Raw genomic sequence first — 25533 nt, forward strand, 5'->3', positions numbered from 1 at the left:
TTCATACTTCATAATGAACATCAGCTGGTGGTTACTTATAAATGTTCACAAGAAATCAAAGGAAAAACACTCCGAATATATTGCTTTTAAGACTTTGACCAAGCTATGTATCTACAAAAAGTGCACTAAGCTCAGAACCTCAGACTTTTAAAGCGATTTTTTTCTCGACTTGTGCCCCTGGTAAAATGCAGATGAGTCTACGTTTTTGGCAAGCCCCCTGCGTGATTCTGATTCTCTATAAAGCTGAGTTCTAGAAAGAATGATCCAAGTGTGTGTGTGGAGGTGGGGTAACTTGAAGGATTGAGATGCTGCAGAGGCAAGGTGATCAGGAGGCTGTGGCCACTGTCTGGGGGGAGGAAATGAGGGCCTGAAATGCCCCAGCAGGAAAGAGGGTGGAGAGAGAAGACAGATGCTGAGGCGCGATTGAGTTGGAGATTCAGGTGTGTGGACGACAGAAGTTCCTTGTTCAGCACAGGCAGAGAGAGAATATCAGGAGTCTCGTTCTTTGAGGGGGCAAGCATGTTATTAATGAAGGGAGAGCCGTGTTGTGATGGGCTGCATTTCTTGAGGGCCATAATTGATCCTTCTTGCCTTTGATTCCCAAGTAACTGTCCTGCATGCAGGTTATTTACTGAGTGCCTACTCTGCGCCTGGCACGGGGGACACAGTCCCTGCACCCACAGGGATAACATTTGAGTGGAGGGGGACAGATAATACACAAATAAACAAATACGTCTTTTACATGTCAATTAGATAAGTCCATGAGGAGAAATGAAGTAAGCAGATGGCGAATGGGTAATGGGAACCCTGAGGAGGCTGTTTTAGATAGGATAGTCAGTGAAGGCTTCTCTGAGGAAGTGACATTTGAGAGAGACCTGAATGAAATAAGGAATGAGATGAGCCCTGCAGGTATCTGTGGGAGGGGCAGAGGGAACAGTAAAGGTGACAGTGAGGGGTGGAGAAGGGCTTTGCTATCAGGAGACAACAAGAAGGCCAGTGTAGCTAGAGCTGAGTGAGGAGGAGAGTGGGAGCTGATGAGGTCAGTACAGTTTTGGAGAAGGCATATAGGAAAAATATCTTGGGAACACGGGAGCTTCCTGACAAAGCAAGCCTGTTGCCATATAGAGAAATGGGAATCAGTGGAACACATGGAGCGTTGTTTTCTGTTAGCTACACAGGAGAGTGTAAAAGAACATTGATCCAGAAGTGGGGAGATGTGGCTCCTGTACTACAGTCTTCCTTTTGTCCCAATGTTAATTACTTCATTCTCTTTGTGACTCATTTCTGGAAGTGCAGAGTCCGTGTCTTGTAGCACTCTTGGGGACGTTTGGAAGAATGCACTTACAAGGGCCTCGGGCCTCTCAGAGTTGGGTGAGACTGGGCCAGTTAAAGCAGACATGGAGGAGGTACTATGACTTGATCTGCCCCTGAGGGATGCTCGCTTTTTTCCCGTTCCCATGGCAGCCTCTCTTCTTCCAAGCAGGATTGGTTGCCGTGGTCCCTACTGCTTCTCTTTCTCACGTGGGATACAAGCGCCTTCTATGTCCCTGGGGTTGCGCCAATCAACTTCCATCAGAACGACCCTGTAGAAATCAAGGTAAGTGCACTCCTGGCCTGTTGCAGCCTCTGTACTGGGCAGACTGGATGGAGGACCGTGGTGAGTGGTCACATCCCTCCTGTGGTTGCATGGGCTGCAAGCAGAGTGCCCTCAGGAGCCCACAGTTCCAGCAACTCTGCCTTGTCGTCTGTCTCTGTCCGCCTCTGGCTTTCTGCAGCTCTGCCTGTGTGAATGTGTTCTCTCTCTGTGTCCCTCTCTCTCTTTCTCTTTGTCTCTGGTTCTCTGTCTTTTTGTTTGTTTTTAAGGTAGGCTTTTGTGTGTGTGTGTGTGTGTGTGTGAGGATGATTGGCCCCAAGCTAACATCTGTTGCCAATCTTCCTCTTTTGTTTTTTTTCTTCCCAAAGCCCCAGTACATAGTTGTATATCCTAGTTGCAAGTCATTCTAGTTCTTCTATGTGGGATGCCGCCACAGCATGGCTTGATGAGCGGTGTATAAGTCCACGCCCAGTATCCAAACTGGTGAACCTCAAGCTGCCAAAGCAGAGTGCATGGCCTTAACCACTCAGCCATGGGGCTGGCCCCTCTGTTTCTGTTTTTTTCTGTCTGTGTTTTTCTCTCACTTGTCTCCGTCTCATATGTGTGTGTGTGTCTGTCTGTCTCTGTCTCTGTTTGTGCCTGTCTGTCTGTCTGTCTCTGTCTTTCTCCATCCCTTTCTGTCTCCTCCTCTATGACATCTCTGCCTCCCTCTTCCATCTGTTCCATGCTCTTCTCTGTTACCAGCTTTTTCTGCGTAACTCATATCATCTGTGTATACAGCCTATTAAGGTCTCTGTTTTTTCAATTTTAGCTTCTGCCCCTGGCTGGATTCTCCAGTTCAGTATTTCCAAACTGTTTACTGCGTATCTGAGTGGTGATATATGAGAAGATTTTAAGTGGTTGACAAATACATTTTAATAGCTATTCTCTTTTTAACGTATATTGGGAAATATAGCTAGTACTTCAACTCATGATTTCATGGCTGTCATTATTGATTTTCCCTTTTTAATAGTGCTATAATGTCTGCTTCTGAAATGTATTTAGCTAAAAATGAGTCACATCTAAATTAATAGCAAAATAAGTGGTAAGTAGATAGGGCAAGTGAATGATTAGGGTTTGGGAAGCATTGCCCTAAATCAGAGTCCAGAGAGAAGCTGTCCATCTGGGCCACCTCACCTTTTCGGGCTAGATGCCCACCTGTGGGTGAGTGAACCATGGCAGGGGTGGGGGAGGAGTCACGTAAAATATGGTTGATGAGGGGCAGTGAGCAGGGTGGTGCCTTGATTAATATCTCCACAATGATGGGCTCTTGGTGCCATTCTCAGAGCCCTACGCAGGGCTGGGGCTTGGTGGTGGATCTTCTTGGATCTTGTTTTCCAGGAAACAAACTCACGGGTGGAGATTTGGTGCAGGAGGTTTATTGGGGTGGATCTCAGGGTCAGCACGTGGGAGCGAGGGAGGGAAGCAGGACTGGGCAGAGGGAGACGTCGAGCTGTGGTACCGCAGAGGCCCGTGGGAAGCTCTGGAACTGGACTGGCTGGCCCTTCAGAGTTGTTCCAGATTGAGGCAAGGGGACCGGCTCTCTACATCCTCCATGAACCAGTCGCAGGATACGGACTGCCTCCAAGGAAGGGACATGACCTTGTACAAGGGCTCCTGGCTAAGGGACTCTCCTTTACCATCACCCAAATATAACCACTCTTAATACTTGGGTATATTTTTCTTAGTCTTTTTTTCTGTTCTGTGTTTACAGTATAGGGTACTTGGCATTCTTACAACTCCATAAATCCCCAACTTCTTGACTACCATCTTGGTCCCCCATAGGCAAAATAATGTATTGTTGAAATTTTTAAGAAGTCCTTCAGATCCTTGGTGATTCTGTGTAAAGGGCTAGCAAAACTTAGAAAGTTAGAAAAATAAATTCTCCTAAAATAAACGTGCATTTCTTGCTTCATTGCCATGTTGATGTGAGCCGTGTCTTTACTGGTCTGTGCAAAAGCAAAGCCAAGAGATTGCATGAAAATAAAGTTTTTATCCCGTCCTGGGCATCACAGTTTTCAAAAGGAGAAGCAGAATACAAGAAAGTCATAAAAGGCTGTCCACAGGACATGCTGTCATGTACGTGCCCTTTTGTTTGCTACCACGTTTTAGGTACAGCCACGCATCACTTAACAACGGGAATACATTCTGAGAAACGTGTCGTTAGGCAGTTTTGTCGTTGTGCAAACATCATAAAGTGTACTTACACAACAAATCTAGATGGTAGAGCCTATTACACACCTAGGTTATATGGTACTAATCTTATGGGACCATGGTCATATATGTGGTCTGTCATTGACCAAAATGTCATTATGTGGTGCATAACTGTATTAGCAAGATTACAAATTGCTACATGTCATATTTATTTGGGGCATCAGATACAAGCAACTTCTGATTACCCAGGGGGAGTTAACCAGTTTAGAGGTTAAAAATATAAATAATACATTTATGGAAAACTGAGAACTGCCATGAATCAAGTTCTAAAAGAGCTGGAATCTTATTTGTCTCCATCACTGCTGTGTCACCAGCTTCTAGTACATAGCCTGGCAGGGCGGATAAATATGTCTGATGAATGACTATTAGAGAGTGCATTTAGAACCATGTAATAACAAGTAAATGCAATGTTACATGTGTTGCATTATTGTGAGCATCTCTCTTCCTTGGAAGTCAGACTTGTAACTTTCAGGAACAATAATTAAAGTAACATTTATTGAGGGTTATTTACATGTCAGGCATTATGCATGGCCGAGTTCAGGATGCCAACCTCTTGAGGCAAATCCGTAAAACTGTATGTTTTACAGATTTACTGTGCATTTTACAGATAAAGGAACTAACTTGCCCAAGGTCACGTGGTGAGGAAGATAGAGGGTTAGTTCAGAGCCCCATCTCTTATCACTTCAAAACCCTTCTTCTCGATGTCTCTGCCTAAAGCCCCCTCCAGAGCAAAGATTGTGGCATAGGAAGAACAGCGTGACTGTGGCTTCTGTCCTGTCACGCTTGGGGATGTGAGAGTGGACACCTCTCACAATGGGTAGGAAGAAAGAGGGTAGGAGGGAACATACAGGTGGGACTCAGTCTGTGTACTGTGGATTCTTTCTGATTGTCCAGAAAGAGAGAATGCCAAGAAACACAAAATAGCAGACTGTTACAACAGACAGTAACTTTTTGGCCATCTTGCCTCAAGCGACTCATGAAATGCTTAATAGTGATCCTCAGTCCCTCAATCAGACAACTAAAAAGCTCTGAAATCCATGTTTCTAAACTGATCGTAGGCAAGACTGGACGTGAACTGTTTATTGACTTTATTTCTCCTACTTACTATGAGTATTTTTGCATTTCTTTGCACAAATAGTCATTGAATATGGGGTACTGCTCCAGACCCAGCTGGGAGGTGTTATGAAGCCTATGATTTATTATATACCACGTTGCCCTTTGAAAATCCAAAAAACTCCTAATTCCAAAGCAAGAGTTTTAAATAAGGATTGTGGACCTGGGTTCTAAAAACTCTTTAGACTTTTAGATGGTGTATAAGGAATGGTCAATAGTTCCTAAATAGCAGCGATAATTTTGGTTGCATTTAGATTAAGATTTATTTTTTACAACATTTGGATTGGTTCTATTTTATCCGTGCTGGGGGTGTTGTCTCTGTCACCAATTCCAGAGCTATATTCTGTGCACTCACATCATTTCCTAAACATTCTCCCTCATGTTCTTCTTAAACTTCATTTTTAGCGTTTGCATAATATTTAATTGATTGAAAATATTATGGTTTCTTGACTACTTTCCCATTTTGGGGGCTTTTAGTTGTTTTTCCACTTTTCCTCTCTCCTGTCATTCAGCAAATATTTAATGAGCACCAACTGTGTGCCTAACTCTGTAGGCACTGGGGTTAGAGAGGTGAGAGACACACATGGTCCTTGCCCTCATGGTACTTAAATCTTAAATTCTCATGGGGGGCACTGGTTAAAAAAAGCAACAGGTAAACAAAATAATTACCATTTATCAGATATGCTATAAAGGAAACTATGAGTGTGGAAATAGAGAACAATGAAGGAAGGTGATTAGAGGAGGAATTCCAGGTGAAAGGATGTAAGCTGAGACCTAAATGTGAGAAGGAGCCAGATATGCATAGTTGAGTAGAGAACCGCAGGTTCAAAGCCTGAGCGGGAGGGAGTGCAACAGAGGAGCTGGAAGTGGAATTGGAGGCAGACCAGTGTGGGTATGAATAAGGAGTGAAGCCCTGTTCCTATTGTTTTTTCCTCATTTGGAGTTATTTCCTTAAGAAAGATGCCCAGAAGTGAAATTATAGGATATTGGCATGTTGAAGACTCTCAATATATATTGAATTTGGTTGTCATTTTAAACAAAATCCATAATGTGATCTAAAAATGAAATATGAAATACGAAATTCAGAATTGTAGGCAGTATAGTGTGTGGTATAGTACAGTCGGATCTGCTGCCCTTGGTTTGCCTGTCAGATAATATTACCGAGTGTACCAAAGATGTGTGGGTACCAAGGAGGATTTTTGAAACACTCATCTTGGTTCCTGGATTGAGGAATAACAGCCTCTCTTCTCCCACTAGGCTGTGAAGCTCACCAGCTCTCGAACCCAGCTACCTTATGAATACTACTCACTGCCCTTCTGCCAGCCCAGCACAATAACCTACAAGGCAGAGAACCTGGGTAAGTTCTTGTCTCACACTACTGTCAGCCTGTTCCGAAGGGAAACCCAGGTCTTTTCATAATGATCATAGCAGTTAACCCTCACATGGCACTGTGCTGGACCCCACTCTACAGAGTTTACATACATACATACAGCTCACTTCTCATAATAGCCCTAAGGACCTAGTTGCTGTTTTTATTCCCATTTTTACAGGTTAAGTGACTTGCCTCTGGTTATACTGTTAATGGCTAAGCTGGGCTTGGAATCTGCATAGTCAGGCCTGAGAGGTGGAGCCCTTGGCCACTGCTCAGTCGGCTCTCCCTTGATTTCTGGATATCCCTTTTTCTCTCTCATGGTTTCTGTACCCTGCTCTGCTTTTAATTAAGAGTGAGTGATTACCTCTGGCCCTAAAGGAATCAGAGACATTACCATGGTTCTTGCTAAGCTGTGCAAGACTCGCCTCAAATAATGTGTGAAGCACTGAGCATGATGTCTGGCATGTGTGTCCTGTAAATAGCAGCCTTTTTATTCCAATTCAATAATTTTCCATTTGGTAGAATTTCAGGCTTAAAGTAAAAGACATTAGGAGGCCTTTATTTAGGTTGCAATTATTAGTACTTATTCTTGCCTATCTCAGTGTTAAGTCCTGGAGGTAAAAACGTAGAAAGATGCAAGACTTTCCTCTTCTCTTATAGCTTAGGAAGGAGAAGGGAGAGAACTGGTTCTTGAGCAGGCTCCTGAAAGGGTTGCCTTCTGTCAGGGCTACCCAGGGTTCAGATTTTTTCCAGAACCTCTAGCAGACAAGTATATCTACTGCCAGGTATCGAGTGTCCCAGACCAGCTGGAGGCAGGCCTTGGAGCCAGCTTAACCAAAAGTGGACAGCACCATCTCTCCCTAGGTCTTGCCTTGTAGTGTTGCACAGAGATTCGTCTCAGGGCCTGGATTGACTTCCACTGACTGTCTGGGCTGCTCCTCCTGCCTGCCACCTACCCTTTTCTCTCTCCACACCACACTGTGCTCCAACCACCTTGCCTCTGCCTGGGAAGCCTGACCAGCTCGGTCTTCCAGGCCTCCTGGTACCGGGCCCCTTGCAGCAGCTCCTCCTTTCCCCTCTGAGCTGGTGTGGATTCACTGGCAGCCCAAGGCCCAGCATTTGGGCACACCTCAGTCTGATACTGGGTGACCTTAACCTCTCTGAGTCTCTGCCACATCTTTCATGAAACTGGGGAATGTTCCTGCCTCATAGAAATGGAAACGTCTGTGTACAGAAGTTAGCTAGCCATATTGTATCTCATTTTGCCTTTGTGTAGTACCTCCCTTCCTGGCCTAGGGAGTTTTTGAGCGGAGGGATCATGTCTTAACGTTCCTCTCTCTCCGCAGCTTCTGACCCCGTACTTGATACATAGTAGGCATTCAGTAAATGTTAGTGTCTTATTGAGTGGAGCAGAAACATCCTTGATTGAATGCCTGTTGGATTGCAAGCCTTGAACTCTACATTATCATCATCATCACTGTTAATACTTAGAGCGCTCTCCCCATGAGCCGGGCACTGTTCTAAGCACTTCTGTGCTCTAACTCAGTTAATTCTCACACTAGCCCTATAAGGTAGCTACTTACTATCCCTTGTCATAGATAAGGGAAGTGAGGCACAAGGAGGTAAAGTCACTTGCTCCAGGCCCCTCCCCTAGTAAGTGGCAGCACTCAGGCACCCTTGCTTCAGAGTCCAGACCCTTAAGCACCACGCTCTGCACTCTACTTTATTTGATTCTTATAGTAACTCTGCAGAGCCAAGTATGATTGCCCCCAATTCATAGAGAGAGAACAGCAGCTTCAGGGGTTTCAAAGACTTGCTCAAGGTCACATGGCCAATAGGTGGAGAGATTGAGATGTTAACCCAGATTTTTTAACTCTAAAGATAGAATTCTTTCTGTTGTACAGGCTGCCTTCTCTAGAAAGATTCATTCGGGCTGTCTGGGGGCTGTGCTCATGAAAATCATACGGAGATTCATATCATGGTGTATATGTTGGAGCATCTGTGGCAGATGTACTGGAGCACATCAGACTCCCTTAGAGGGTCCACATTCAGAGTTTGTTGCTCATTTAGTCTGGCTGCCTATCTGCTCCCAGCTTTAAGAAGTTAAGAGGAGTGGCCAGCCCGGTGGCGCAGTGGTTAAGTTCACACATTCCGCTTCTCAGCGGCCCGGGGTTTGCCAGTTCGGATCCCGGGTGTGGACATGGCACTGCTTGGCAAGCCATACTGTGGCAGGCGTCCCACATGCAAAGTAGAGGAAGATGGGCACCGATGTTAGCTCAGGGCCAGTCTTCCTCAGCAAAAAGAGGAGGATTGGTGGCAGATGTTAGCTCAGGGCTAATATTCCTCAGGAAAAAAAAAAAAGTTAAGAGGAATACTTCCATATTAGAAATGAGCCGTTCCAGACCAGTATGTCCTCTTTCTTGGTTTAAATTTAATTTCTAAATATCAAGAGGTGATGTTTGCCTTACTTGGTCTGCAGCCCTGTTCTTCTCTGTAAGTTCTTCCTTTCCTCAGGTGAGCTCCTCAGTGATCTGAAAGGAAGTGGGCAGTAGGGCATGGTGTAGAGGGAAGAGCCCGGAGTTTAGCACTGCCACAGTCCTCTCGTATGATCATGGGCAAGTCACTATCCCTGTCTGGCTCTCAGAGTTGTCTGTGAAATGGCAGAGGATGACCCGAATCATTTCACCAGTGGACCATGCAGGTATCCCCTTGGTGTCCTTGCTCTCCACCAGCCAGTCCATCCCTGGATTTTGCAGACTCACCTGCATTACTAGGCTTCTAAAACAGGGGGAAGAGGGTTGAGGCCTTCATCCAAGCCCCTGTTCCCCCTCCCCTCCCAGGTGGCCTCATCCACACTTGGCAGGATTGCTACCTTGCACAGTTGACTGGTACTCCCTACACTGGTGTAGCTTGTGGCCCTGCCACTTAACCATCTGTGTACCAACAACTCGGCTTCCTCCTACAACCCTGACCTCTCCTCTCAGTCTGAAACTTGGATCTCTAACTGCCTGCTTGACATATCCAAACTGAAAAACTGTCTTCAGTCTAAATTTGCTTTTCTTCCTGTTTTCACCTGGAACCTGGGTGTAGAAACCTCAGTTTTCCTGATATATGCACTACTCCTCACTCGTCGCTCATGTCAGTCAGCACCAGGTCCCCTAGATGCCAGTCCTCAGTCGTTCCTGAATCTGTGTACTTGTTCCCCCCACCACACCCTCTAATCCAGCCTCCGTCATCGTTCACTTACGTGACTGACTGCCATCACCCGCAACCAGTCCTTGCATCTTCTGTCTTTGCAAAACAGCCAGAGTGATCTTTCTGTAATCAGAATCAGATGCTGTCTTCCTCCTTCCCTGTTAGAAACCCTTCGTTGCTCTTGTTGCTGTCTGGATAAAGATCAAACTTCCAGTGTGGCCCACAGGCCCCCTGAGGCGCAGCTCCAGCCCGTCTCTCCAGCTCACCTCCAGTCACTCTCCCCGCTGCTCTCCATATCGCAACCACACAGACCTCTCAAGTTTGCCTTGCTTTCCCACTTCAAGGGGCCTTTGCGTATACTGTTCCTTCTGTCTAGAATATCCTTCCTCTCTCTCTACCTACTCAATACCTCTCTTCCTTTACAGCTCACTTTGAAAATCATTTCCTCAGAGAAACTTTCCTAGACCTACTCCCCCATGTCTAGAGCAGGTTCCTCTCATTATATGGTATATTCTCATTATCCTGATTATTTAATCTAAGTCCATCTTCCCACTAGACCATAAGCTCCATGAGTATGTCTGTTCAACATTCTGTCTTCAGGGCCCAGCACATAACCAATACCCAGTACATGTTCAGGAATGAATGAATGAACCAACGAACAACTAGCCAGGCAGAGAGTGCCACATCAAGCGGGTCCACCCTGGCAGGCAGGCAGGTGTGAGACCAAGTGCATGTGCAGGCGTTAGTCTTGCCTGTTGACTTTGGTCCGTTTCCTTCAGCTTGCCCCAGTTTCACATCATCCCGGTAGAATTGTTAGAACAGCTCAGAATGAAAGCACTGTTGGTTTTAGTCGGCAGTCCCTAACTGTTTAGTGCCTGCTAGCGTGACGTCTGACTGAAGGTTACTCTGAGGCGATAGGCATGCAAGGGGTGTGCCAGTTCTTTAAGTAAAAACATGTTTTGACTAAAAATCTCAGGTGTTGGGTTTTACCCCACTCCCTCCCTGCCTGAACCGGGATCTGAAGACAGATAAATAGGGAACATTGTCTGCCCATAATGAGCTCACAGTCTGGTCGGGGAGGCAGAAACGTAATAAATGGTCACATTGTGCAAAGTCATATCATTGACATATGGAAAGGTGCTGAAGTGATGCTAATGATAAAAATACAATTTGTTGCCTGTCTACTCTGTGCCTGGTATTTTATTTCTCACTGAAACCCTGTGAGATGGGACTACGATTATCCCCACTTTACAGATGAGGAAATTGAGGCTCATTGAGGTTAAGTAACTTAGCAAGACTGCTAAGCTAGTGAGTGGCAGAGCCCAAGTTTAGTAGTAGGTGGCCCTGTCTCTTCACCACTGTATGATGCTGCCTCTGTACGGAAGGAAATCAGAGGAGGGAGTGACGAGCTCAGTCCCGAGGGTGTCAGGAAGGAGTTCCCAGAGAGTGAAATAGAAGCTGAGTTTGAAGGGTGAGAAGGGGTTCCCAGGAACATGGGGCAGGGAATGGCACTCCAGGCAGAGGAAACAACATGAGGCCCAGAGGCATGGAGTGCCATGGCATGTTTGCTCTGAAGAGTCTGGTAGTGCTAGAGCACAAAGCGGGAGGAGAGGGGACATGTGGGAGTCAGACGGGCAAGCTGGGCATGAGCAGATGGGGTAGAGCATTGAGTGCCAGGCTGCGGAGCTGCTGAAGGCCCTGCCAGTCAGCCGTGTGTCTCCCTGGCTCTGCTGACCTCAGCAACCTCAGAGCTGAAGCTCTGAGCTCCATCTGTCTCTCTTATGGCAGGAGAGGTGCTGAGAGGGGACCGGATTGTCAACACCCCTTTCCAGGTTCTCATGAACAGCGAAAAGAAGTGTGAGGTTCTGTGCGGCAAGTCTAACAAGCCAATGACCCTGAGCGTGAAAGAGAGCCGGCTTGTGGCTGAGCGGATCTCAGAGGACTACTATGTCCACCTGTAAGTTGTCCTCTGCTGCCTGCCGGCCTCAAGTTCCTGTAGGGGAGGGCACTATGGGAGAGGCAGTCCAGAGGGACTGAGCGGGGCCTTGGGTTTCCAGCATTGCTGACAACCTGCCTGTGGCCACCCGGCTGGAGCTCTACTCCAACCGCGACGGCGATGACAAGAAGAAAGAAAAAGATGTGCAATTTGAACACGGCTACCGGCTCGGCTTCACAGACGTCAACAAGGTAGAGTGTCACAGTGTGCTCCAAGGGCTGAGGAGCCACACCCCAAAGTCACTAGCACTTGGGGCCACAGAGGAGGGAGAAGTATTTAGCTCTAGGATTGTAACAGAAAAGCTGAGGGTGGCCGAGGCGGGTTCCTCCCAGTGCCGCTGGGCATGGTCTGTCAGAAGTCTGCGTGCTCTGGTAGATATTACACAGGAGGTGGAGGGCACAGTCCCTGAAAACTCAGAGTCCACATTGATAAGATTAAAACCAAAAAACAGAGGCTGGCCCAGTAGCGCAGTGGTTAAGTTCACACGTTCCGCTTCGGCGGCCCGGGGTTCCCCAGTTCAGATCCTAGGGCCAGACATGGCAGTACTTGTCAAGCCATGCTGTGGTAGGTGTCCCACATATAAAGTAGAGGAAGATGGGCACGATGTTAGCTCAGGGCCAGCCTTCCTCAGCAAAAAGAGGAGGATTGGCGGCAGATGTTAGCTCAGGGCTAATCTTCCACAAAAAAAACCCCAAAAAACAAAGAATCTGGAATTTCATCAGTATGTAGGAGAGGGCAGTGGTCAAGAGCCTGCAGCCTCCCTGGGTTTCAAGTCCTGTCTCCACCACTTACTAGTTGTTGAGAGACCTTGAGCCTACCTATTTCACCTCTCTAAGCCTTTGTTTCTTTATCTGTAGAATGTGTGAAATAGCCATACCCACCCTTTGGGGTTGTTAGGCAGAGAAAATCAGATAATCTGTGCAAGCACTTCCTAGCACAGCCTCTGAGAAATAGCCTAACGCGGCGATGATTGTAACAGTACTTAGCTTTCTAATTTTCTAAACTGAATGCGTGTTACTTAGGGAATAAAGGATAAAAACATTTCTTTTAAGGCATAGCCCTCAAAAGAGCCTTTGAGCTTTGTCCTCAAAGGGCTTCTATCCTAATTGGAAAGAAAACTGACAGTGTGAGACCCTGGATCTGCAGTCCCAGTGCCTTTCACTGCCCGTGGCAGTGCTGTGCTGTCACTGCCAGAGGCATCCAGGGGAGCTCGTGCATTCGGGTTGTCGTGGAGGAGGGGGCCTTGAGCATAGGTAGGCCTGAGCTGAGTGGAGTCGGAGGTGGCATTCTAGTTGGAATGAGTGCTGTGAACAGAGTTGCGGTGTGGGGACTGTTCATGGGGCAGGGAGGGGCTTGGGGAGACCAGGTAGACTAATATGTCTGAGACGATGATGACAGCCGGAGGATAGAGGCCTTGAATACCAGGCTAAGGGATCTGGGCTTTTATCTAGTAAGGCCCAGGGGGCCCTGCAGGGTTTCTGAGCAGGCAAGTGCTCCAAGAGCAGTGTTTTTGGAAGGTTGGTACAGCTGGGCCTGCTGGGTGAGGAGAGGGACCCAATACCTGGGGTGGTCTCCCTGAGTGATTTTCTGGTTGTTTCTTGGCTACTAGCTGTTTTGTTCTCTCTTTTGCTCTGTTTTAGATCTACCTGCACAACCACCTCTCGTTCATCCTTTACTACCACCGAGAGGACCTGGAAGAGGACCAGGAGCACACATACCGCGTCGTCCGCTTCGAGGTGATTCCCCAGAGCATCAGGCTGGAGGGTGAGTGGGGAGGTATGACCAGAGGGGCAGGGCTGGATGGGCCTGGGCTACCACGCCCAGGGTCTTCTCTCACTTGGTTCCTGAAATAGCTGATAGGCCCTGGTGTGGCGTATAGGCCCAGCTAAGGCGGGGTCACTGCATTCCCATCAAAGAAGGTGGGAGGTGAGGGGAGTGCTGACATCCCTTGTGTCCTGGCCTGGCACCTTACCAGTTTACCACCTCCTGGCAACCCCCAGAGGTATGTGGTAATTATAGATGAGGCACCAGAGGCTCAGAGCGGTTGGTGACTTGGCCAAGACCAAACAGCAACTTGGGGCTTGGTTAGGCCTCTCATAAGAACCTGCCAGCTCACCCTGGGTTGAGAACAAGGGGCAGGGGTACAGAGAAGAGCTGTCGGGTAGCCAGCTTCATGTGTCTCTTTCGCTGTGTGAAGGATTGACATAGACTAAGATTGGCCCAGAGTCGGCAGTGGTGTGGGAATTTGAGAGCCCAGCACCAGTCCTTGGGGCCTGCTAGGACCTGGTCCAGCTTTGCCTCACCTCTCAGCCCCTGCTCACCACAGGATGTGCTTCCACTTAACAAACCTGGCCTTTTGTCCACAGTGGTGGTGGGTTTCTGGGTTTTTTTTTTTAAGCTGTGGAACATAGTTTTCAAACAAAATCACCCGCAGAAGTCTCATAGATCCTGTACTTTCAGAGCAGCATACTGCCTCTCCTGTGAGTGTCATGAGCACAGCTGTAGGTTTATTATGTGTGACTATTTTGACATCATCTGCTCCTGCACTGGCTCTTTGAAGTTAGAGACTCTGTCTCCTTTTCTCACCATTTTCTCTCTGGCACAGTACCTGGCACATAGCAGGTGTTTATAAGATACTTGTTGGTTGAATGAACAGACAGATAACAGGATGAACAAATGAGTAAATGAATGATTGAATTAGTAAAGTGCCAGGACTCTGGGGACTCGGTGAATGAGTAAACATATCATAGAATGAGTCAGTGTTGTTTTTCGTGTTAAATGAGACTGATTGAATCAGTACATGAATGTTTGGATTGAGTGAAGGAAGATTGATTGACTAAGTGAAGGACTCAGACAGCCCCACTCCACATCTGCCTCTCTGCAACCCCTAAGACCCTTTGGGCGGTCAGGGCTCTGGGCAGCATAATTTTAAAACTATTGTTGCCAGCTGTTGTCCCAGCCTCCACTCAGACTCTGGGTCCAAGCAGCTTGCTGCCCCCTCAGGCAGTCTCTGAAGGCACCCCCAAGAACAGCCCTTGGGTAGTAGCACTGGCTCCCACAGGAACAGACTGAGTCTCTGTCTCTCACAGACCTCAAAGCCGATGAGAAGAGTTCATGCACCCTACCTGAGGGTACCAACTCCTCGCCCCAGGAAATTGACCCTACCAAGGAGAATCAGCTGTACTTCACCTACTCTGTACACTGGGAGGTGAGAAGGGCCGGGGGCCCACAGCAGGGGAGGAGGGGTCTGGTCTGGGCAGGAGTTGTCTAGCAGGAGGCCTGACTCTAAGTACTTCCTGCCCCTCCGCCAGGAAAGTGACATCAAATGGGCCTCTCGCTGGGACACTTACCTGACCATGAGTGATGTGCAGATCCACTGGTTTTCTATCATTAACTCTGTCGTCGTTGTCTTCTTCCTGTCAGGTGAGAGATCTGTGGGTTGGAGGGAGGAGAGGACAAGGCAGTGAGGGATGAGAGGCTGAGGCATCACGTCACCTGAGGGGGACTTCTAGGGTGTTCTTGGGGCCAAGCGTGGGTCAAAAACAGACATCAGGGCTCAGTGCTAGGTATCAGGTATACAAAGGTGAACAAGACTCAGCCTCTGCTCTGGACAGCTCCCTAAGGGCAGATGGATACATCTCTTCATGCACACATTCATTCAACCAGATTTTGTTCTTGTTCATTCTGTGCTGGCACTATGCCAGATGCTGGGGATACAGTGTTGCATAAATCCAACCCAGTCTCTGCCCTCACAGAGTCTATTCTGGTGGTGGGAGAGAAACAGAAAAGCAGAGAAGTAGTTGAGTTCCAGGTAGTGATAAGTGCTATGAAGCACATACACGGGGTGACCAAATACACAGCTGTTGAGGGAAGAGTGAGGCCTGCTTTAGAAAAGACCTCTCTAAATGAGGAGGGAGACCCGAGGAAAGACTGACCCAGCAAGGGCCATGGCCCTGCAGCAGGACACGTTTGGTGAGGAAGCCAGATGGTGACAGGGTGGTGAGCAGGTGGGAGGGTAGTGGGCAGAGGTGGCATGACAGCGATCGCTTCAATACCATGTGAGAAGTAAAGATAATGCTAGCTACTGTTTATTAAACATTTACCAAGGGGCCAGCTGCTGTGCTAGTAAGCACTTTATAAACATCTTGATCCTTGAAGTCCCATGAGCCAAGCCTGAAAATGTTAAGTTAGCTCAAGTCATACAACTCATTGTCTTAAGCTCTACACTTTGCTGCCTGGAGAGGGAAAGGGTGCTGTGGAAATACAAGTGGGGGTCCTCTGAACTCTTTGGGATGTTGAGAGGCGAAGATGCCTGGGGTGAGTCTTGAAACGTGTGTAGGAGTCAGGGCAGATTGGGGCATTCCAGCAAAGGGAATAGTCTGGGTATAGGCCTGGAGACGAGAGAGAGATGAGACTGTGAACTGATAACAAAAGCAGGAAATAACCAGAGCTGGAGTGAGAGGTGAGCCTGGGAGGAGGTGAGGCTCGAGATGCTGGTAGGACCAGACCATGGAGCAGCTGGGATGCTGTTCTCCCTGGAATAAAAAGCACCCATCCCAGCAGCTCTCCCCCAACCAGGGGAGTGACCCTCCATGCGCCCCTCCCTGAGTAGATAGGGTGGAGCTATGCCCTTGAGAGGACCTGACGTGGCTGCATAGCCACTTCCCACTGGAGAAAGCCATGCATGCCAGCCATCACACAGTGAAACCCCAAGCCCAGGCAGGCATGCAACACGGAAGACTTGGTTGGCAGTGCTGATGACTCTTCCTCCTCTGCACCCCTGTCTGTTTCAGGCATCCTGAGTATGATTATCATTCGGACTCTCCGGAAGGACATTGCCAACTATAACAAGGAGGATGACATTGTACGAGGTCTTGGCTGGGGAGGGATGGACTTGGAGAGCGAGAGCAGTCTAGCAGCAGGCTCCAGGCCTGCCAGACCCGGGTGTGTGGGGGGGCCCAGGGGGTGATCTTTCATAGAGTAAACCTCAATACTGAAATGGAAAAGAATATTTACCGACCCAAAATGATGGGGACAGGCTTTCTAATTTCTAAGCATAAAAGTGATGGGAAAAATCACAGAAAATTTGATGGATTTGACATTAAAAATTTAGAAACTGTTCTGCCTGTCCAAATACATAAACAAAACAGGAAAGTGAAATGACAAAACAATATTTGCAACAAACTTGAAAAAATATGATACAGTCATAAGAATTGGTATAAAATCTCTTTAAAAAAACAAACTAAAATCTCTAATGTGATAATGAACAAAAAATGTATAGACAGAGAACTATATATGGCTAGTAAACATGTGAAAGACTGTTTTTACCTCAAGGATAACCCCCCAAATGCAGATTCAAACAATCATGAGAAGACAATTTTGGACCTTCAAATTAGCACAGATTTTTATTTTTTCATATAGTACTAATTATTGGCGAGGTTAATGTGAGATAAGTGCCTTTCCATGCCATGCATGCAAGCGAAAATTGATAGTTTTCTGAAAAGTGATTAATTGGCTGTATATATCATGAACTGTAAAATAGTTAACTTGCTTTGACCAGGTAATTCTTCTAGAATTTTCCTGAGGAAGCATCAAAAACAAAAGACTTGGTCTAGAAACATTTATTGCAGTTTTATTTATTATTTAGATAAACTGAAGATAATGTGATATCTGATAATAATGGATTAGTTATTTTATGGTATAGCTGTACAATAAAAAATTGCACAGACATTAAAATAGTAATTGCAAAGAGTATTTATTGGCATGAGGAAATGCTCACAATCAAACATCAACTGAAAATAAGAAAGTACGCAGTAAATACAGTCTGATCCCGATTCCATTGTTTAAAAATTATATGTACATATGTGCATATACATACAAAAAGATTAAAGGAAATATATCAAAATAGTGGCATCGTTAAGTGAGGGGAGTATAAGTCACTTTTTTATTTTCTGTATCTTTCTGGGTTTTGTTTTAATCTTTGAGTGTTTATGAGTTTGATGTCTTTTGTTGTTCAGTCTTTTAGGATTTTTAAAACATTTTCCATGATAAACATTTATTACTTTTTGTTCATTTGAATATCATGCCATGTACCAGAAAGTTTTTTGGCTTTGTTTTTGTGACACAAGAGCACATATTACTTTCATAATCAGTAAAAAAAAAAAAAAAAAAAAAAAAACTTCTAAATCTGACCACCCAACAACTGTCAAGGTAACTTTTCAATGTGTTGATGGTTATGTTATTCTAGGCATGATGTCTGTGGAATTCAGGGAGGAGATTTCCCTTTTAAGTCTCATGTTTGTACCCTCCTCCTTTCCCCGTGTGACAGTTCTCTGGGAAGCACTTTCTCCTGTCACTTACACTCCCATGTCAGAGTGGAGCTGGGTGATACCTGAGGAACCCTCAGCCCTAATTAGGGGGCATGGGTCCTTGGGGGTGGTCCTTGCAGAAGCTGCCTCCTCCAGAGCCTAAGAAGCAGCCTCACTCTCTGGCTCTTTGCTGCAGGAAGACACCATGGAAGAGTCTGGGTGGAAGCTTGTGCACGGTGATGTCTTCAGACCCCCCCAGTACCCCATGATCCTCAGCTCCCTGCTGGGCTCAGGCATTCAGCTCTTCTGTATGATCCTCATTGTCATCTGTGAGTGGGCCTCGTGGGGCTGGGTGTGGGGGCCTGTCGCCAGAGCAGCACAGGCCTGAATCTGAGAAAAGGGTGGGCTTCCCTCCCCCAGAGAAGGGGGAGCGTGTCAGCATCTCTGGGCGAAACAGCTGTCCATCCCAGCGGGAGGGCTGAGTCCTCTCAGCCCCAGGCCCTAGTGATTCGGTCCTCCTTGGAACTTGCCAGCACTGTTGGTCACCCACCACGTCCACAGTGAAGCCGCTCATCAGTGCTCTGAGATCGGCCTCCTTTCACAGTTAGGCCTTAAATGATCCACCCAAGTCAGTACCAGGGTTAAGAGTGGAATCGGGTCTTTTTCTAAGAAAACAACCCCCAAAATCTCATATGTAGTAGTTACAGACAGTTCTGAAGTCAATCTGCCAAAATAAAATTTTTTTTTACCATTTTAACCATTTTTTTTTTACTGACATTTAACACTTTGTCTTAGTTTGTATACAATTTGATGATTTGGTATATGTATATATTGCAAAATGCGTACCACAGTAAGTTTAGTTACAATTTTTTTTTCTTATGACGTGAACTTTGAGGACCTAATCTCCTAGAAACTCATCTGCCTAAATTTGTATCTTTGCTTCATGCCTCCAAGCTTTATGACCTTGGACAAGTCACTTAACCTCTGTGAGCCTCAGTTTCCTCATCTGAGAAATGGGACAACTAACCTCCTCCTCACAGGGTTGATAAGGCAGATTCAGTGAGCTGGCATTCATAATGCTCTCAGCTTGGTGCCTGGCTGGTTGCAAGCACTCTGTGGGCTGGAAGCTGCAGTTAGGATGCAGCCAGCCAAGGCCCAGTGGCTGCTACACCCCTCGGAACCCCAGCTAAGACCTGGTGTCCTGTAGAGAGGGAGGGAGCATGCTGTTTAGAGGGCCAAGGGAGAAGGGAGCCTCTTCTGCCTTGGGCCCTGTCAGCCGACATGGGCTGGCAGCCTGGCCATCAGCCCCCCTGACTCTTTCTTTCCTTCCCTCTCTCCCTCCCTCCACAGTCGTGGCCATGCTTGGGATGCTGTCACCCTCCAGCCGGGGAGCCCTCATGACCACGGCCTGCTTCCTCTTCATGTTCATGGGGTAGGTGTGTCTGAGTGGGCTCCCGGGGGTTGGCACAAGCTGCCCACACTCCACCTAACAGGTCTCCTTACTGTGGATCCCTGCCGTTTCCCCACAGGGTGTTTGGTGGATTTTCTGCCGGCCGTCTATACCGCACACTGAAAGGCCATCGGTGGAAGAAAGGAGCCTTCTGTGTAAGTCTCTTCATACCTCCTCCCTCTGTTGGCAGGGAGCTGAGAAGCTGTTTCTTGGGCTCCTCAGGAGCACCATGAGCAGGCCCTGGGGGGAATTTTAGCCCGGAGGCTGAGTGGCAGCACGATGGAGCAGGAAGAGCACCCGCCCGAGGGCCAGGAGCATTGGGCTCTTACCCACATGGCAGTGGGACCTCTGAGGGCCTGAATGCCGCGTCCGTAAAATGAGGGCATTGAATTTAGGTGATTTTAGCCTCTGTTGGCCGATGGCTCAAGCAAGAGAAGAAATAGGGGATTCAGAATAACAGGATTTAGGCACCAGGCCCAGGTATCAAAGTTTGAGGTCAAAACCTGATCCGCAGGCCCTGCCCAACAGAAGAAAGGCGGAACTGCCTGTCAGGGCAGGAGGGGCCAGGGCCCACATCACCGTTGGCCTGTTTTTCAGACTTTGGTGCCCCTGTTTCTCTTCACTGAGGACAGCTCCTGCCCTTCTCTCTCCTCCTGGTGTTGAGGACAGTTCTTGGCAACAGAAAAGACTGTAGAAACCAGAGGACTCCTAGGAGTGAACCCTGCCTCCCAGGGAGCCCGGAGCCCTGAGCCCCCTCCCAGAGCAAGCAAGAGCCTGCATGGAAGGCCTTGGTACAGTGTTAGCACTCAGGAGGCGGACACCTGAGATGGGATTACTCTACCCATGTAAAGGCCCAGGGACGGGGATGTGCAGAATGGTGGCCAGTTATTGGATGTGGGAGGCTACGGGCCAAAGGTGAAACTGACAGCAGAGGTTGAGTGCCAGATTGCAGGGGGTCTCAGGCAGCCACGTGGTGAAGGAGACTCCACTGTAGGTCTGTGGCTTTGGTTCCACGCGTCTGGGCCCCAGCCCAAAAGATTCTGATTGGATAGAATACACTGCAGGGAGTCAGGAGCCTGAGCTCTGGACTCAGTCTGCCTGGGTTTAACCTCCGCTCCACCCTTCACTGACTCTGTGAGTTGGGGGTGTGTTTAACATTGCTGGGCCTCAGTGTCCTCTTCTTTAAAAGGGGGTAATGGTAGTCCTTCTCCTCTAGGCCTGTAGAGAGGACTATGTGAGATGATGCATATAGAGGCCAGTACCTGCTGCCCCTGAGAGCCAATTATGAGACTGACGCGCTGCCTACTGCGCTAAGAAGGCACTTCTGAGAGCCAATTAAAGCTTAACCACCACTCTGAGCAGTTTGGGTCGAGGCCCAGACTTCTATGTTTTATACAAGTTTTATTCATTCATTCCTAGTCAGCAAATGTTTATTGAGCAGCTACTGTGTTCTAAGTGTTTGAAGTACATCAGTGAACAGAAGGCGCACTCCTCCCAAGGAGCTTACAGTCTTGGGGGGTGGGCAGACATTGACCAGGTAACAACAATACGTAATTAACAAACTGAGCCGAGGGCAAGGAAGGGGCAGTTCAGGGGTATAAAAGGACAGAGAACAGCAGGAGGCTTGCCCAGTCTGGGGGCTGGGAAAGCTCTAGAAGAGATGGTCCTTGAGCTGAGTCCTGAAGGACAAGGAGGGGTTGAAGACCTCTGATCTGGGAGCCCCCCTGGGACAGATGGGAGCTGCCTAGATACAGCTTCCCAACCTGGTCTCTCGCTTCCAGACGGCGACGCTGTACCCTGGCGTGGTGTTTGGCATCTGCTTCATATTGAATTGCTTCATCTGGGGAAAGCACTCATCAGGAGCGGTAAGTGCCCTCCCCCACGCTTCCAGCCCCTCCCCAGCAAGGGAGGGCCAGCTGTGCTCAGTCTCACTCCTGCAGGTCACTTCCTGCTGTTCCCTTCCCTTTTCTGAGTCCCCAGAGTTCTGTTTCCAGCCCTGGGGGCTGAGGGCCAGCTGGGGTTTCCTCAGCCCTGCCCATCCGTCTGCCCTGACCCTGGCCTTCCCATGAGCTCCTTCAGACAGCTGGCCAAAGCTCACTTCCCCATAGGGAGGTTTCCATAGTCCAGGGGCCAGCTGGGGAATTTTCCTTTGTCTCCACCAAGGGAAGGCTGCCTGGTGTGGATTTGTTAGGTCAATATCCCCAAACAAGGCTCCCCTGCTAGTGTCCCAGCCCGCCAGCACCAGCCCCTGCGGGTTGCCCTATCCTCAGAGCAGGGATCCTGCCAGCCTCAGTCATTGCTAGCAGCTGCCCAGGACTCATCGAGTAGGCTTGTGACCTCAGTTGGGGTTGGGAGATGGGGTCTTGATCAGTTAGCAGCGCTACAGCAGAGGCAGGGCCTGCCTGGAGCTGCCTCCCCTCCACCTGCAGGTGCCCACTAAAGGTCCTTGGGCGAGGCTTCAAGTGTGGCTGGAGGCCTGGGTTCTTTGCGGCAGTCCAGGAAGCCACCGTCAGGACAGACAGCCGTGCTCTTCCTCTGACTTCCTCTTTTTTATACCTGTGTTCCTTCTCTCTTTCAACATTTTTCCTTCCATCGCCAACTGCTCATTGTAAACACTCATTGTAGAACTTGTGGAAAGTCCAGAGAAGTTAAGAAAGAAATCAGAAATAACCCATAATCCAGTCACCCAGACATAAATACTATGTAGATCTTTACTCTATATTTTTACAGTCTTTTTTACTTTTTTAAGATAGGTTTAAAATGGAATGATGTATAATTTAAAAGTTATAAAATTATAGTAGCAAACATTTATATGGTGCTTACTTTGGAATAAGTACTATTCTAAGCTTTACATATATTAAATCATTTCTTCCATTTTGCATGATTCTTGTAAAACCTAATGCTGTACAGAAAAGGATAAAGAAGAAACCGAAAAGTCAGTTCTCCTCCTCCATACCCCATCCGAGGGAGTGCTGTTCACTTGTTGGCATGGGCCTCTCTAGGCACGTATACATATAAATATTGGGGTGGTGTTATTAAAATGGAATCCTATACATATGGTTTTATAACCTGCATGTTTCACTTAGTAGTATATGGTGATGTTTTATTTTAACAAAATTGGGGACACACTATCTGTGCAGTTTTGTCTTTTCTCTTCTTTCTTCACTTAACATACTATGCATCATTTTCCTTGGTTCTGGCCTTTTCTTCTGCCCTTCCTGTTCTCAGTCTCCTCCTCCGCCTTCTTTCCCTCTTCCTCCCGGGATGACAGGCTCGCCCGGGGTGCTGTGGTTCCTTCTTCACTTCATAGCTCAAATGGCCCTCCATCTGCCCTCGGCTCTTCCCCAGGACTGGGTCAGCCCCAAGGTGTTCTGGCCAGGAGCCCTGTGGAGGGTGTGTGTGCAGGACCTTCCCCACCGTGGTGGCCCTGCTGTGCCCCTCCTTCCCTGGATCCCAGAAGGCCCCCCTCTTTCCTACCCAGCCCCCAGCCTGGGCATCAGGCCTTGAGGAGCCTCATGGCGCTGTGTCCACAGGTGCCCTTCCCCACCATGGTGGCCCTGCTGTGCATGTGGTTTGGGATCTCCCTGCCCCTCGTCTACCTGGGCTACTACTTCGGCTTCCGCAAGCAGCCATATGACAACCCTGTGCGCACCAACCAGATTCCCCGGCAGATCCCTGAACAGCGGTGGTACATGAACCGATTTGTGGGGTGAGTCTCCAGCACGGGCAAGGCCGGGGAGTTCTGGAGTGGGCGAGGCCAACAGTGCCCTGAGCCATCTCCTTAGGAGGATGTGGAAGAGATGCCCTCCCACCGGGGGTGCTGTGACTGGTGTTCTCCAGCTCCGGCTGACTCTAGTAGACTTCATGAGAGCTTAGCTATGCTGTAAGATGCAGAGGACCAAGTTGTAGCCAGACTAGGTGTTGACCTAGGAACCAGGACAGGGGAGGGGAAGAGTGGAAAGATGCGGTAAGACAAGTTAAGACCACCACTCAGACCTCATGCAAGTCACCCCACCTCTCTACCTGAGTTTCCCCATCTATAAAATGGGGAGAAGGGTGCCCACCCTGCCTGCCTCTCTAGAGGCCGTAATGGTACAAAAGCATACCCAAAGAAGGAGACAGCTCAGCTGTGTAAGCACTTGCGTTCGCTCTGGCTTGGGGGGGAACCTGGGGCTTCCAATGACCTAGGTCTCCTCACGTCGTTACCCTCCCTCCTGCCGCAGCATTCTCATGGCTGGGATCCTGCCCTTCGGCGCCATGTTCATCGAGCTGTTCTTCATCTTCAGTGTGAGTGCCGCCGCCTGCTCCCCCGCCCCTCACACAGCCAGCCTTCTCCCACGTTAGTCTGACCCCTCCCCCTCCTCTTAGGTGCTCTGCCTCCTAAGCCTGTGAAGTTTCAGGTGGGCCGTGTAACCTCTTGGAGCTCCCATGCTTCACCTTGAAATGAGATACCAGTCTCGCCCCTCAGGACATCTTGGATGGTTACATGAGATATGCCATGTGTCTGGGGTCTGGTCTGTGGCAAGGGTCCAGTAAATAGAAGCCACTTCGGTATTACTGCGGTCAGTCACCACCATTATCATTGTGGCATCTGCTTTGATTTCGGGCACATCTTTACCTGTCTAGTTACTCAGAAGTCTCAGGAAAGCAGGGGGAATGATCCATAATTCTCAGGGTTATTGTGAGGCTGGATTGCACTAATGTCTATAAAAGGTGCAGTGCTTGAGGTTCAGAAACTGTTTGTTAAATTGTAACTGTTTTTGTGATGGTTACTCCTGTCCCAGGGGTGCCAGGGTAAAATTGGCAGGAGGGCTCTTCAGAGCCGTTCATTATTTTCCACAAGCTGCTGAGTTCAGGCTGGGGCCCCCCCATCACAGGGTCAGCCATACCTCAGCCCCTCCCTAAGAACAGCCTGGCTCACCCTCTGCTCCAGGGATAAGGGACCAGTCAGAGCCACATGCCAGGCCCACAGACCCCAATGGTGTCATGATGCTATCTCCATTCCTGCCCTGGTGGCAGGGTGTGGCAGGGGAAGGGGCCACTGAGTGGAGGCAGGCTAGCTGAAGGCCAGCTGTGGTGTGTCCACAGGCCATCTGGGAAAATCAGTTCTATTACCTCTTTGGCTTCCTGTTCCTCGTCTTCATCATCCTGGTGGTGTCCTGTTCACAAATCAGCATCGTCATGGTGTACTTCCAGCTGTGTGCAGAGGTGAGGGAAATGGGCCCAGGAGTTGTGGGTGGGGGGAGCATTGAACGGGTCAGTGAGGCTGTCTGCATTTCCGATGTGGTCCCCCCTCTTCTGGCCGTGAGGTCTTGGGCAAGTATGTCACTTCGCCTCTCCTAGCCTCCATTTATTCAACTTTAGACTGGAGTTAATGATCCCTACCTTACAGCATAATTGTGTGGAGAAGTCACCTCGATTTGATGAAAGGGACAGTAGATTTGTCAATACTAAGTCTACTCGAGTAGTGGTTTCCCCAACAGCTGATGCAGATTGAGTGACCTGCCCTCCCCCTGGGGACTAACTCTTAGGAGAGTGAGCAGAACAAGTGCTCTGGGACAAATGGCCTGGGCTGAAACCCTGGCTCCTCTCTCAGTAGCTCTGGATCTTGGGCAGTTGCTTACCTCGCTGCCTTCCTCTCTTCCTCGTGTGACAGGGATAGCACTGGGACCTAACTCAGAGGGCTGCTACGAGGATGAGATTGAGCTGATTCATTTGTAGCACTTAGAATGCTGGCTGGCACATGGTATGCATTTGCTCAAGAAACGTTAGTAGTTGTTAGTACTGTTCTTTTATTGTTGATGTTTTTAGATTGGGGTATAATTTTAAACAGTGAAGTTCACCCTTTTTAGTTTACAGTTCTTTGAGTTTTTAGAAATGCATACAGTTGTGTAACCACCATCACAGTCAAGATATAAAACATTCCCACCACCCCAAATGTTACTGTGTTCACCCAGAATCTTCAGTTCCTCAGGCAACGGCAAAGCTTGGCAGGAAGAGGTTCTGCCTGGAGATGGCAATGACTCTTCTTTGTCTCCTCCTCAGGATTACCGCTGGTGGTGGAGGAACTTCCTGGTCTCGGGGGGATCTGCATTCTACGTCCTGGTTTATGCCATCTTTTACTTTGTTAACAAGGTACCACCCTGCATGCAGGGGCCCCCTAGCCCTTTTGGGGCAGGACGGTGGAGAGGAGGGTGCTGGGGGGAAGCCCATGTGTCTGAATCTTGCTTTCCCAACAGGAATGGGGAAGAC

At 48.3% G+C, this 25533-nt stretch overlaps 1 protein-coding gene across 4 annotated transcripts in view; it reads left to right on the plus strand.

The window, feature by feature from the left end:
- TM9SF4 (transmembrane 9 superfamily member 4) overlaps nucleotides 1–25533 on the plus strand; it is a 53103-nt gene that overhangs the window by 22775 nt on the left and 4795 nt on the right. For 2 of the 4 annotated variants that reach the window (XM_008525253.2, XM_070589089.1), the window contains exons 2-17: nucleotides 1484–1597; nucleotides 6218–6317; nucleotides 11316–11484; nucleotides 11585–11714; nucleotides 13164–13287; nucleotides 14613–14731; nucleotides 14835–14946; nucleotides 16317–16387; nucleotides 18028–18160; nucleotides 19182–19263; nucleotides 19361–19436; nucleotides 21063–21146; nucleotides 22815–22990; nucleotides 23505–23568; nucleotides 24370–24489; nucleotides 25327–25416. In XM_008525253.2, coding sequence (XP_008523475.1) covers nucleotides 1484–1597; nucleotides 6218–6317; nucleotides 11316–11484; nucleotides 11585–11714; nucleotides 13164–13287; nucleotides 14613–14731; nucleotides 14835–14946; nucleotides 16317–16387; nucleotides 18028–18160; nucleotides 19182–19263; nucleotides 19361–19436; nucleotides 21063–21146; nucleotides 22815–22990; nucleotides 23505–23568; nucleotides 24370–24489; nucleotides 25327–25416 — 1764 coding nt within the window. The remainder of the gene's footprint in view (nucleotides 1–1483; nucleotides 1598–6217; nucleotides 6318–11315; nucleotides 11485–11584; nucleotides 11715–13163; nucleotides 13288–14612; nucleotides 14732–14834; nucleotides 14947–16316; nucleotides 16388–18027; nucleotides 18161–19181; nucleotides 19264–19360; nucleotides 19437–21062; nucleotides 21147–22814; nucleotides 22991–23504; nucleotides 23569–24369; nucleotides 24490–25326; nucleotides 25417–25533) is intronic. The other 2 variants (XM_070589090.1, XM_070589091.1) reach the window with 1 other exon arrangement.

The sequence above is a fragment of the Equus przewalskii genome, chromosome 21 (assembly GCF_037783145.1).
Source record: "Equus przewalskii isolate Varuska chromosome 21, EquPr2, whole genome shotgun sequence".
Lineage (NCBI taxonomy): Eukaryota > Metazoa > Chordata > Mammalia > Perissodactyla > Equidae > Equus > Equus przewalskii.